General features: G+C 39.7%; 1 protein-coding gene across 4 annotated transcripts in view; it reads right to left on the reverse strand.

Annotated features, from left to right (window-relative positions):
* Positions 1-209: 209 nt before the first annotated feature.
* APP (amyloid beta precursor protein) overlaps positions 210-12933 on the reverse strand; it is a 316779-nt gene continuing 304055 nt past the window's right edge. For all 4 annotated transcript variants that reach the window (XM_054047642.1, XM_054047629.1, XM_054047622.1 and 1 more), the window contains 2 exons: positions 9295-9441; positions 210-1169 (listed from right to left, as the gene is read on the reverse strand). In XM_054047642.1, coding sequence (XP_053903617.1) covers positions 1068-1169; positions 9295-9441 — 249 coding nt within the window. In that variant the 3' untranslated portion in view covers positions 210-1067. The remainder of the gene's footprint in view (positions 1170-9294; positions 9442-12933) is intronic.

Below are 12933 nucleotides of genomic sequence, written 5' to 3' on the forward strand. Positions count from 1 at the left end.
TGAGTGCCACTGAAAATCAGCTCACGTGCCACCTTCGGCACACGTGCCATAGGTTGCCTACCCCTGCTCTATATTCAAACTGTGGATGTTCTGGTCCATATCCGCTTGCAGGAAAACACCCCTGCCCTCCGGCTCTATGAATGTTTGATGTTTACTGTTTAAGTTGCTTTCAATATACCTGTTTCTTCCTCCAAAGAAAACTCTTGTCCAAAGGTTTTTTTCTTAATTTATTTATGTAACACAGTGTAGAAAGCTATCAATTCATAAGCAATGATTCTGTACAATCATCCTGCAGAGACATTTGTAGGATCCCCATTAATTTTCAACCAGCAGGCACTTTTTCCCTATGAAAGTGCTCACAATTAATAGGGATTCTTTTTCATTTTTAATTTTTATTAAAAGATCAAAAAGGTACATGGAAAAGAAAAGAAGTTTACCTTCCAATGCCTAAGGTGTGCACATAAAACAGGCACAAAGAAACGAATGTGTATTCCCATGATTTCTACATCACTAATACAGCAGAAGCAACCATCTGTACAATAAAATGCAACTGCAGAAGAAAATAACTCATCTGGAATACTTTTAAAAAAAAGTAGTTTTACTTTAAAATGCCTCATGATCAGAAAAAAAAATTCAGCAAAGAGAAGCAGCTAAGACACAGGAAGCATCCCCCATCAATTCTTTAAAGCATATTTCAAGTAGGACTTAATTTTTGCCACAAATCACAAGAATAATATACAGTTGGCTAAGGGGCCACATGATAAATAATTGGGAAAGAGAATCTATCCATGCACTAGTTAAATACAGCTAAACTCTTTACAGTACACAAAAAACATTCATTAATAATGTAGTGTAAAGACTGAAATGTAAAGAGAAAATACATTACTGATTTTTATTATTTCAAGTTCAGGCATCTACTTGTGTTACAGCACAGCTGTCAAAAGGCGATAATGAGTAAATAATAAAACAGAGTGTTTTTGTTTCTTTCCACGTTATTCTATAACCGAACACCGATGGGCAGTGAAGCAATCATTTTGCTGTCCAACTCATGAGGCTGTTGTGGTGTTCTAGTTCTGCATCTGTTCAAAGAACTTGTAGGTTGGATTTTCATAGCCATTTTGTTGCATCTTGGAAAGGTGGCGTTCCTCTGGTGTCACTGCAGCATCCACCTAGAGTGGGGAGAAAATGGGCCGTGGTCAGGTTTCCTCTGATCCAGTTTCCTCTGATCCACACAATGGCTCAAGTTTACTTATTCCTCCCACTCCTCCCTTTTATATTCTGAGCTCTTATCAGTGCATTTAAACATATTTCAAAGCTCCAACCCCATAAGAAAGAAAAGCAAGCAAAGGGCTCACTCCTCAACCCTACCCTCACAGGAAAAGCCTAATTAGGGAGGTAAGTCTTGGAGCTTGCCCAGGTCAACAGACTCTGGCCCCGATGGACCAAATTCTAGCTGGGATGGTTCTCCAGTTAACGGGGCACCACAAACCTAAGGTCTATTAGCTCTCATCTCACCTAAACTCAATAACCAGCTTAAAGAAAGATTCTGACTCTCCTCTCAAAGACATCCAAGACCCAAACCATGAAGGGCTTTATGGATCAACACCTGGAGTAACACCTGGGAATTATTAACTAGAAGCCATCACAGAACTTCTCTAAAGAATAACTTGCAGGCAGGTAAGCTCAGCCCTGCTCCTACTGCCTTAGCCTGAAGGAACCTCCCTCTTGATCTAGACAGCAATGGCTTGCCTCTCTGCTGCTGTAACCTGCAGGACAAGAACTAGTCACCAGAAGTGGTTACGTTTGCTCAAGGATGTGGCAACCAGCTGAGCAAGACACCAGCTTCTTTCTGCAGTGTGCTTACCACTACTGCTTGTCCCTGCTCCAAAGAATTTGCAATCTGACGGACAAAAATGGGATAAGGAGAGAGAGTTTGCAACCTGTTTCCCTACCTCCTTCATCTACTGGCTGTCTTCCAGGTCACAAATGCTTAGGTCTCTCTTCCTGTGCTTGCAGAGAGCCTGGCGCAGAGGGTGTAAACTAGAATCTCAATAATACAAATCACCTTGGCAGAACAGTAGGAGGTGGCTTGTGCTGGACCCTATTAGACAATATCTAAAGTTGCCAATTGGGACCTTTCAAATTGACTAATAAAAATCTAAAGATACTGATGGGGGCCCACAATCAACAATCCCATGACATTTAATGGGGAACACATCCTCTTATTCCAGGGTTGAATTTGGTCCCCAATATCAGCGCTTTGTTTCTGACCCAGTTAAATATTTTCTATTTAACTAAAACTGACTGTTGATTTCGTAGCAGATACGAACAACGACAGCTCAGTGGTTGAAACTTCATTTCTGAGTACCCGCTGCTCCATATATTAGTTTCCTTCACTGAACATTTTAGCAATGTAAAACTATACCACATTAGAGGTGGTGAGACCAGTCTCTAAATGTTAAAACACCTAATTATCTCCACTGTGTGAACTGCACAACTGTTGTGTCTTCAAAACCTACCATCTCCTGGCCAGCTTCCTAATTACCTATTAAAACAGAGCTATTCTATTTGCTATCCTTTACTTCTAGTGTTTGCTATCTCCCTTTTAAAAAAAAAATCAATTCTACCTTGTCAGAAGACTTAAAAGCAGGAAGGGCACAGAGGATTCTAAACTACTCTAAAATATTAGCTATGAAAATTTGAATGTGAATTTCTGTAAGTAATAACCTTTAACAAAAATAACCTTTTATTTTTAGCATAAAATAACCTTTTGGATAATGGAAAAAGTATTCTCTCAAGAAATCTTACATAGCAGGCTAGTTTAGTCTAACCTTTTGATGAATAAGTAAAGGAGAAGTGCTTATAGAATTGTAGGACTGGAAGAGACTTTGAGAGGTCATCTGGTCCAGTCCCTTGCACTCATGACAGGACTAAGTATTATACCATCCCTGACAGGTGTTTGTCTAACCCGCTCTTAAAAATCTCCAATGATGGAGATTCTACAATCTCCTCAGGCAATTTATTGCAGTCCTTAACCACTGTGACAGTTAGGAAGTTTTTCCTAATGTCCAACCTAAACTGCCTTTGCTCGTTGCTTTTAATTTAAGCCCGTTGCTTCTTGTCCTATCCTCAGAGGTTAAAGAGAACAATTTTTCTCCTCCTCCTTGCAACAATCTTTTATGTACTTAAAAATTATTCCCCTCCCCCCAAGTCTTCTCTTCTCCAGACTAAACAAACCTGATGCCTGATTTTCTTGAAATATGATCTACAATGCTGGAAATATTTTAGCGTGGGAAGGATAAGACTGTCCCCCTTTAAAAATTATGTTACTTGAAGCTCCAGAGGAAAATAAGGGATATGTTGTTCCACGCTCAAGGCAAGTGCAAGCTAATCTACTTATTTCTGTGGCCACGTCTGCTTAGGTTGTGATTTAGATTAGCCCCTCGCATCTCACAGTATCTTCTCATCAGAACCATTTCCTACCTCATGTTACCCACTGACTAAAAAAGAAAGGAGTGTCACATGTAAAAATACATCAGGTGACTTGCTGCATCAAAATCAGTCCTATTTTAGCATCTATTCTAAAATCTTCTCTCCTCACCTTTGTTCCAATTTCAACTGACTGTAAATCGCATTTAAAGAAATCTCTGTATGTGTGAGAATAATCCTTTCCCTTCTCTATCAAGCAAGATCACCAACTTTAAGGGTCGGACCCTGCTGACACAGGCAGGTCGTTCCATAATTGGCTACAGCAGGGTTTCTTGCCCTCTCCCTTGGCCATGATTGGAAACAGGATATTAGATGGGATGGATCACTGGTCTGATATGACTTGGCACTTCCGATGGTTCCTATTCTGGAATGTAACTGGACCCTTCTCTTGTTAAAATACTGTCATTAAAGGGTGCTGGGCCTTTTAAAGCTGAGCCTGCAATGAGCAATTTTGTTAGATGTAAAAATGTACACAAACTGTCCTGGAACAAAACTGAAAAGTGTTTCTCTTTAGTCAGGCTGACAAAGCACACGGCTTTGTACAAACCAGCTGCTGGCTAGAGAGGAGGCTCGCTCTTTGGGCTGTTCTGTTACATTTCCCTAGCTTTTGGGAGTAGGAACAAACCTTTCATTTTCAAAAGAAAAAAAAAAACATTTTTATAGTGCCAGAATATTACTGTTTCTTTCAGCTGGTTCAAGCAGCGGATGAGTGCTTGGCTTAGCTGTCAACAATCACTCCAATTTATCAAGGGCAGGGAAACCCTTGGGAACTTCACATCCTGTCTCCTCTGCCCTCAAAGCCCCAAGAGACTTCTGGTACAATGACTTGCTCAGCAGCTAGTGTACAATCTTGCCCTTGCATTTTAATGACACTCTCCGGGCCTGCCAGTGTTCTTTCCTACCTCTCCTAGAGAGTCTTCATTATTATTTCCCACAGGGATAGCAGTCCTGGCATTAATGGGGCTTGGTGAGAGATAGTGACAGTGCTGCAGGCTCTGCCCACAAAAGATTCTCAGCAATTATCTCCAGGCTAGTTGGCTGGCTCCTGCTGTTTAAATACCCTCTCTTCACAGGTTACCACTTGCCCTATCCATGGCTATATTGTATCTAAAACAATGCAGTGATTTAATACCTGGCCAGGACTATATTTCACCATCGGGCTTCTGCACAAAATTTTTAATTATAATGATGAAATATTCATATTCCAGTACTGCCCAGTAGAGCCAATCAGGCCATCTTTTTGTTCTGTGCTTATACAGCGCTTAGCGGCGGTCCTAGGCCATGACTGGAGCCCTACACAGTAATATAATACAAGTAATGTATAATAGGTGTTGTGGTGGGTGTTCTACAAACACGTAAGAGGACACTGTCTCTGCCCAGAAGAACTTACAAATTTAACAGTATTAAATTATGTGAAAGTTATGACAATGTGATGATTAAAACATTATTGGGTGCCAACTGTGGTTTGCTAACATGGTCCAGTATCTGGGATGTTACAGAAAAAGGAAAGCAAATATAGGAAATAAAAACTATAAGCATCCCAATAAGCTCCTCCGGCTTGTACTGGAAATGATTGAGAAGAGAATGCAAGTGCATATGAAAAAGCACCCAGCTTTCTTCCTGAATGAACTACTATACTGTAATGTCAAAGAAGGTTCAAGTTTTACACACACACACACACACACACACACACGCGCGCGCCAAAATCATCTATGATACAGGGATGACTGTGGCTAGTCCAGATCATGCCATGCAAGCCACAGGAGTGTTCACAACCCAAAACACTGTAATAGGAAACTCCCAAATGGCAAGAGATTAAAGGTCAGATGCAGGAAGTGTTGGGTTCTTGGGGTGAGAGACTAGGGATCTCTACATGTTACAGCATAGACCCCATGTCCGACAGGACAAATGTGCTAAATGGCGAGGAGTCTGGTGGCACCTTAAAGACTAACAGATTTATTTGGGCATAAGCTTTCATGGGTAAAAAACCTCACTTCTTCAGATGAAGTGGGTTTTTTACCCACGAAAGCTTATGCCCAAATAAATCTGTTAGTCTTTAAGGTGCCACCAGACTCCTTGATGTTTTTGTGGATACAGACTAACACGGCAACCCCGATATTTTGTGCTAAATGATACTTGCCACTAGACTGGCCATGTGCAAAGAGAATCTGGGCTACAGGACTGTTTCATGGCTGTGCTGTACTCTTCTTATTGAAGCTTTAGACCAGGGGTCGGCAACGTTTGGCACGCGGCTTGTCAGGGTAAGCACCCTGGCGGGCCGGGCCAGTTTATTTACCTGCTGATGCGGCAGGTTTGGCCGATCGCAGCCCCTACTCGCCGCGGTTCACCGTCCCTCGCCCGCACCGCTTCTCGCTGCCCCCATTGGCCCGGGACGGCGAACCGTGGCCAGTGGGGGCCGTGATCGGCCGAACCTGCCGCGTCAGCAGGTAAATAAACTGGCCCAGTCCGCCAGGGTTCTTACCCTGCTTTAGACAATACTGTACTGAACTCCATATGTTGTTTTAGCTTTGAGCTCCCCGTGTGATTCCTTTGTTCAGAATCTGAGGGGAGGAGAAGCACACAGTACAATCTGCCCGAGATGTGAGACAGGATGAGGAGATTACTCTCCATTCTTCTTTTTATTTATTTAATCAGATGCAGAAACAGATGAGACTAAAGAATGGACAAGAAACTGAAGAGATAAGCAGGAGCATCATAAACAATTGTATTGTAAGGGCAACAGCAATAGGTGTGTCTACGAAAACATGGCAAAGTTGAATAGAATATTCCATTTTAAGGCAAAACCTACATTTGATAAGCTAATTTATAACACATTCCCAATCACCACCAAATCATGGAATCTATAGTTAGAAAAGACTTATTAGGACATCTAGTTTCTCTCCTAGTCAGTTTTCACTACTGTAAATTTTCCTTGTAATTTCCCCCCGCTTTGTTTTAGAAGTGTCAAATGATAAGAATTTTTCTGCTTCTCTGGGGGCGGTTATACCCCAGACTCACTGATCTCATTGCCAACCCCACTTTGCAGCCTCCATTTTCCTTCTTTGTTACTTCCCTTTACCCATTTTATGATGATGATTTTTTTTCTCTCCTCGATAGCTACACATTTCAAGTATTTGTAGACTTATGTCTCATCTTAGTTATTGCTCTGCCAATCTATACACATTTAACTCTTATGCTTTCCTTGTCAGTCAACTCCATCATCCAGAACCATTTTTTTGTTCTTCTCTTAGCAGTTTCCATATTGTCCACTCAGAGCTGAACGCAATATTCCAGGTATGGCTATGCTGAAGCTCCAGAGAGCATAACAATTACAGTACCTCTTTTCTGACAGAGAATACTTCTTGGTATAAGCCGGTGTATTATTTCTTTACAATTTTTCTCCTTTATTTAAATAGCCTTTTCTTTTGTCTGTACAGCACCTTTTCCTCTCACCTACAGATTTTCTTTGCAGCTAATCCTAATGTGACTTCAGGAGCTGGTTCTCAAGAAGTGAGAGTAGCAGGCAATATTTCCTACAGCCCTCACATATATTGTAAGCAAGATGTTTAGGGTTTGTGATTTTATTTTAAGGCGATGTTGCACATCTGTACCCCATTTTTAACTGTTTACATTTGCAATCATTCATATCCATTAACAATTTCCCCCTTTCCCCCCAAAAATTGTTTGTAGTTGTCCTCTCAATGAGGACAATTCACATGGAAAATTTTAACAGTCAAAGTTGAGCCAGTTTTAAAAATCGGTTTTAAAAAAATACTGTAACACCTTTCAAATGGCCATAGTATTTGCCCCCCAAACCACATTAGAGAACAAATATTAAGAATTTTATCCCCAGTAGAGAATTTTCAGAAAGCTAGAAGCATGTTGTAATGGAAACTGTTTTGTAACCTTATACCTATTAACATAAATTTAAATTGTCATAGTAGTTTCTGACACAAGGTAAACAGATGGGATCCAAAATTAGTTTGTCAAAATATATCTAATGTAGACCAGATGCAAAGCTATTTATATTTTAAATGTTATGCCTTTAGTGCACAACTTTGCCAGATAAATTAATCCTTTTTGGACTGGAATATCCTTACTTCAAAGACATTTTGTTAAGAAGAATTTACTGCCTACAGAGTTTTACATTTTTCAAAGTGCTGTAAAAACATTTACTAACTAATCCTCAACATCCCTAGGAAACAGATAAGTATAATCCCAATTTTGCAGGTGAGAAACTAAGGCAGAGAGATTAAGAGATTTGACTAAGGCCACAAACCAAGGATCTTGGAGCCCGTTCTCAAAGAAACCACTAGACAATACTGCCTTAATGTCTGTACTGCTAATTGATTAGGTATTCATGCTAGATTCAAAAGTCCTCTGTAGGAGTGAGCTATTATTATTTACTCACCACTCAATTACACTGTCATTGATACTCAGCTCAGTTGTACATAAGCTGGTACTGTATTTTCAAGAGCTAGACTAAAATTTCTGATTTGAGTTTTGTTACAGAAAATTCACACAGAGCTAAGATTATCCTCTCCGTTTTTATCCAAACCTACATTTTTTTAAAATTAAAAGCTTAAGAGTTCCTACGGCACAGGACCAATCAGTCACAACGATCATCTGTTTAATTTTGTCTGGGCTATAAGAATACTAAATAAATACGTCACAAAAATAAAGCAGAGTTCCCAAATTTTTAAATCTCTTCTGAACTGAATAATGTAGAGAGAGAGAGAGAGAGAGAGAGAGTGTGTGTGTGTTTAGGAAACATCCCTCCTATGTGTCCCTTAGGGCCTGAAGTGTCACTCATATGAATCAAATTGCGGCTGAGACAAATGCACTAAAGAAATTAACAAAATTTAGTTCAATTTAAAACTGAAAATGTTTAGCTGGTGGTTTCTGGAAAGAAAAGATCTGAATCTCTTGAGGATTGCCTGATATGATGCACGAATGCAAAATGAATAGATATCTACAGTGAGTGTTCTGGGTATCAGTACCAAAGGAAGAGATTTGTTTTGTTTTTTTAAAAGCTCATTATGCTTTTTATTTATAGTGAAGTTCCGTTAAATCACAGCAGGTGGTAGCAGCAGTACTACTTTAAATGTATTATGAACATGTGATGGATTTACTTGACACTTTGGGAGACAAAGCAGTTTTCATTCTGAGGAAAGATCTTGCAAGTTTTATATGTGGTTTTCAAATCTATAAGTTTCATATTAGCTGTAAATCAAAGGCTGTAACTGGAAAAAATTAATCCTGTTGGTAGAACAAAAAGTAATACAGCATCGGTGTAGGGCAAATCTGCGTAGTACACAGTAAAATCCACAAATGACCCCCTCCACCCCAAATCCTATCTAATTGTTTAGTTAACCTTTTAGAAACCAATTTAAAAAGTCCGTACATGTGAATTCCAAATGACAATAGTAATAACTCAGATTTTTCAACCCATACAATATTCTCTTTACAGCTACTGTTAAATTCTAAAGGGAAATTAATGTCCATGTTAAAGGTCATAGGTCATGGCTAATTCCTGGACAGATTTTTGCAGTTTTAGATTTAATTAGGTGGGGCATATCTTGTGGATTGCGTGCTTATATTTACTTGTTCAGATCTTTCAGTTCCATCCTGCTGAATAAAACTACTAGTTTAGCAAGACAGGCACACTACTTTCAAACACTGGTTGGTCAAGGAGCTGATTTTCTTAGTTCATTTGTAAACACATGGATTTACATGATTTTACGCAGCACTCTGCTGCCACCTCCATTCACGTAACAGCAGCTTTGCTCAGTAACCTTTACCCACCTCCACTACACCATGATGGATGGATGTGTACTGTTTTTTCTTCAGCATCACCAAAGTAATGACAATGACTGTTGCTATGACAACACCTCCCACCATTAGTCCAATGATGGCACCTTTGTTTGAACCCACATCTTCAGCAAAGAATACCTAGGAAAGAAAAATAAAGCAGATAAGTAATGAAATCCCCTCTGCTATTTAGCTAAGTTGTACAGTCTTCTATGCAATTTACAAAACGTCTAATGTTCCAATCTCTTCAGCAGTGCAGCAACCAGGTCACTGTACCACTAAACTCTCCCTGTCATAGAAAAGGTACACGGGCAGTGTGGCAAGTTTTAATGGCTACTGCCTGTGGTGTACCAGTTTTGTGGATCCAGGGAGGACTTCTCTCCATGGCTGCCAAGCTATCAGTTTTAAAGGCACTTGAAATATGACTTGTAATTGCTGCTCAGGCTAGTTTAGGGGATGGCTACACAAACCCCAGGGTGATTGGTGAGGATTGCAGGAAAATATTGGGAGAACCTACATTTTTCTCTACCTTTCAGAGGCTAAAACATGAAATGTTTCACGAATTTACATATAGTCAGGATTGGTTTGGGTAAGCATGATGTGCTTGTCTGATATAAAGGCTTATTTCAGACCTACAGGATAACAATGAAGCCTCCTTGTAACCAGTTGGGTTAGGGGAGAAAGTTCAAGAAAGCAAAGTGATTTGTCTAGCAGCAAAGAGAGAGAGTTTAGCAAATGGGAAAATAAACATTCTATTTTAAGGTGCCTAGTAAGGGAAATCGAGCCTTTCCAAAGTGAGGAGAAAATACACCACTACCTCGATATAACGCGACCCGATATAACACGAATTTGGATATAATGTGGTAAAGCCATGCTCCCGGGGGGGGGGGGGGGGGGGGGGGGGCTGCACGCTCCGGCGGATCAAAGCAAGTTCGATATAACGCGGTTTCACCTATAACGCGGTAAGATTTTTTGGCTCCCGAGGACAGCGTTATATTGGGGTAGAGGTGTAGTTATTTGAAATTTATTTTTATATAATTAAAATAACTACTGACTGTCTGTTCCTCAATGATAAACATTCTTTTTTTATCATCAGAGTAAGGTCTTGTAGACAAGCCTTAAGTATATATGGATTAAATAGAGGAGAAATTATTTGCTCTTTATTGTATCTTCATTTACCCACCAGGGCAAGTTCTTAATGTCACTATGACACTTTCTTCATCTTAAAGAGCATAATATTTAGCTGATTTTCTGCTTCTTCTTCCTTTTTAAATACTTGTCTAAGAATCAAAGAGCTGTATCACATTTTTTAAAGAAAACAGTCTTCCATGTAAAGGTATTGAAACATGCAAATTAAATATGCTGTTCCATTGTTGTCAGCAAGAGATGTTTAAGCAAGGTTAAAAATGAAATGGAACAGACACAAAATGTACAGAGTTTGCATAATTTGATGTGTTGACAGTGTTAATGTCTACCATCAATTTTACATGCATATAAACAAAAACATGCAAATATACTTATTTTAAATTTAGATAATTTCTGTTTGCTTCATACAGGTTAGCAAAAGAGTAAGGCCTGAAGGATTTTCAGTTATGAAAAACAATGTATGCTAGAACTAAAACACAAATACCTATCAGTAGAACAATAACTGCAACTTCAGGTCAATTATTAATTGCAGCCCTGCATTATGTTTTACATATGAATTCTAAGCATCTCAGTAAGTATTCCAAAGGGATTTTTTCTTTAAAAATCTTCAAGATGAGAAAAAAGATCTAAAAGCACGTCTACACCTACTGCTTTCAAATTACACCTAATCGGGTGATAATCTCAAAGACGGAACTCAAAAATAACTCCAGTCAGGGGAAAAAGAAAATAATACTTAGGAATACTTACTGATTTGGAACAACAACATTAATGTGTCTTTCCAATAAGAAGTCTGACTAAGATGGTAACATGCAGCACAGTGTGTATGGTAATAAGAAATTTATTGTCATGTATTTTCAGTCACAGTACATTTGAAACAATATGGGAAGACTAGCTCAGAATATGCCTTCAATAAAAACTAAACTGATGTGATATATGAAGAGGATGACTTCCTAATTAATAGTAAGTAATGGTTCTGGCTATCAATAGATAACACAGGACAACACAATTTAAAATCAGGTGTTTTTAAAGAGATATGAACATTCCCTTTATTAAATATAGTACATTATCTTTTCCACTAGAACAGTAGAGGGAGCTGCAGCTCGTAACTGCTTGTACAGATACCTGCCACAGTCCCTTTTTGAGTTACTATAATTGACTGTGTGTGACACAGAGGCAATAACATGAAAATAAGTACACTGAAATGCACTAGTGCCAGGTTTCCTCTTCCCAATAACCTTTCTCTGACTTATTTCATCATAATATTTAACCCTCCTGAGTGAGGTGTGGCAGAATTTCCCAAATTACTGCTAATGCATTTGGGATTAGCTTGTCACCCTGGGAATTCTCAATTCTCAGCATCAAAGAGCTGAGTATCTTTTTACACAGTCATTACCTAGTTCAAATGCAAATTTGAATCCCATATTAATTTTAATTTTTCAGCACTACTTAGGTTTAAGAATATATTTTAAAAAGAAACCTTTCAAGTTTATTATTAGGATTTTAGAACACTAAGATATGAAATTCCATCATGTATTATTCCTTCACAAAAGAGGAAGCAAGAAGACAGATTTAACTATTTGCTTGTAGTACTGCAACATTGCTGTGAGAATCTTCCACTATTTTACTCCTAATGGCCCTGATCAAAAAGTCTACAGGAGTCAGTGGGAATCTTTCTGAAGGGGTTTTGGATCTGTCCCTGTTAGAAGACATGTTCTCTCATTTGGATATCTTTGTATTCACAAGAGTCACAATGCACTGTTAAGGCAGGGTCTTTCTCCCGCCTACCTCACTGTATTTTATTGCTAACTGTACAAAGACAGCAAACAAAATAAAGATATAAGTAACTACAGTTGCAAACTAAATCTAGGAGAATGTCCTCTCCTCTGAAAGTGAGTGAGACAGGGAAGGGGAGGAGCTGGCAGATCCTTTATAACCTTCAGCATAGTGGTTAGGGCATTCACATGGGATGTGAGACACCCAGATTCAATTTCTTCCTCTGCCTGATATGGAGAAGGGATTTGAACTTGGGTCTCGCATCTCTCAGACATATGCCTGTGATGGGGCGTCTGCCCCACACTGGCAGAAAAGGGGTTAAAAGCAGCCTTACGGAGGCTGCACAGGAGATAGCCAATCACAGAAGGGCTTATAGGAACAGCCAATCAGGGCCAGGCTGGCCCATATAAGAAGGGCTGCAGAACAGAGCAGAATCAGTCACTCCCAAGAGCTTGAGAAGGGAGGAGGACTGGCTGCCTTGTAGGTGGAGAGCAGCAAGCACCCTGGGCAGAGCAGTGCTGCAGGCAGAGATCCAGGGAGCTAAAGATAGCTCCTGGCAGGCTGCAGGGATCTGCAGACTGAGGCCCTGATGCAAGGGCAAAGCGGCTGCAGTTTCCCACTGAAGGAAGTGGCTAGACTGGACTGCAGTTTGCCACTGAAGGGGGAGAACATAGAGTGTGGCACAGGCGGAGGGCAGTGTCACTGAAGAGGATG

The sequence above is a fragment of the Malaclemys terrapin genome, chromosome 1 (genome assembly GCF_027887155.1).
Source record: "Malaclemys terrapin pileata isolate rMalTer1 chromosome 1, rMalTer1.hap1, whole genome shotgun sequence".
Taxonomy (NCBI): Eukaryota; Metazoa; Chordata; order Testudines; family Emydidae; genus Malaclemys; species Malaclemys terrapin.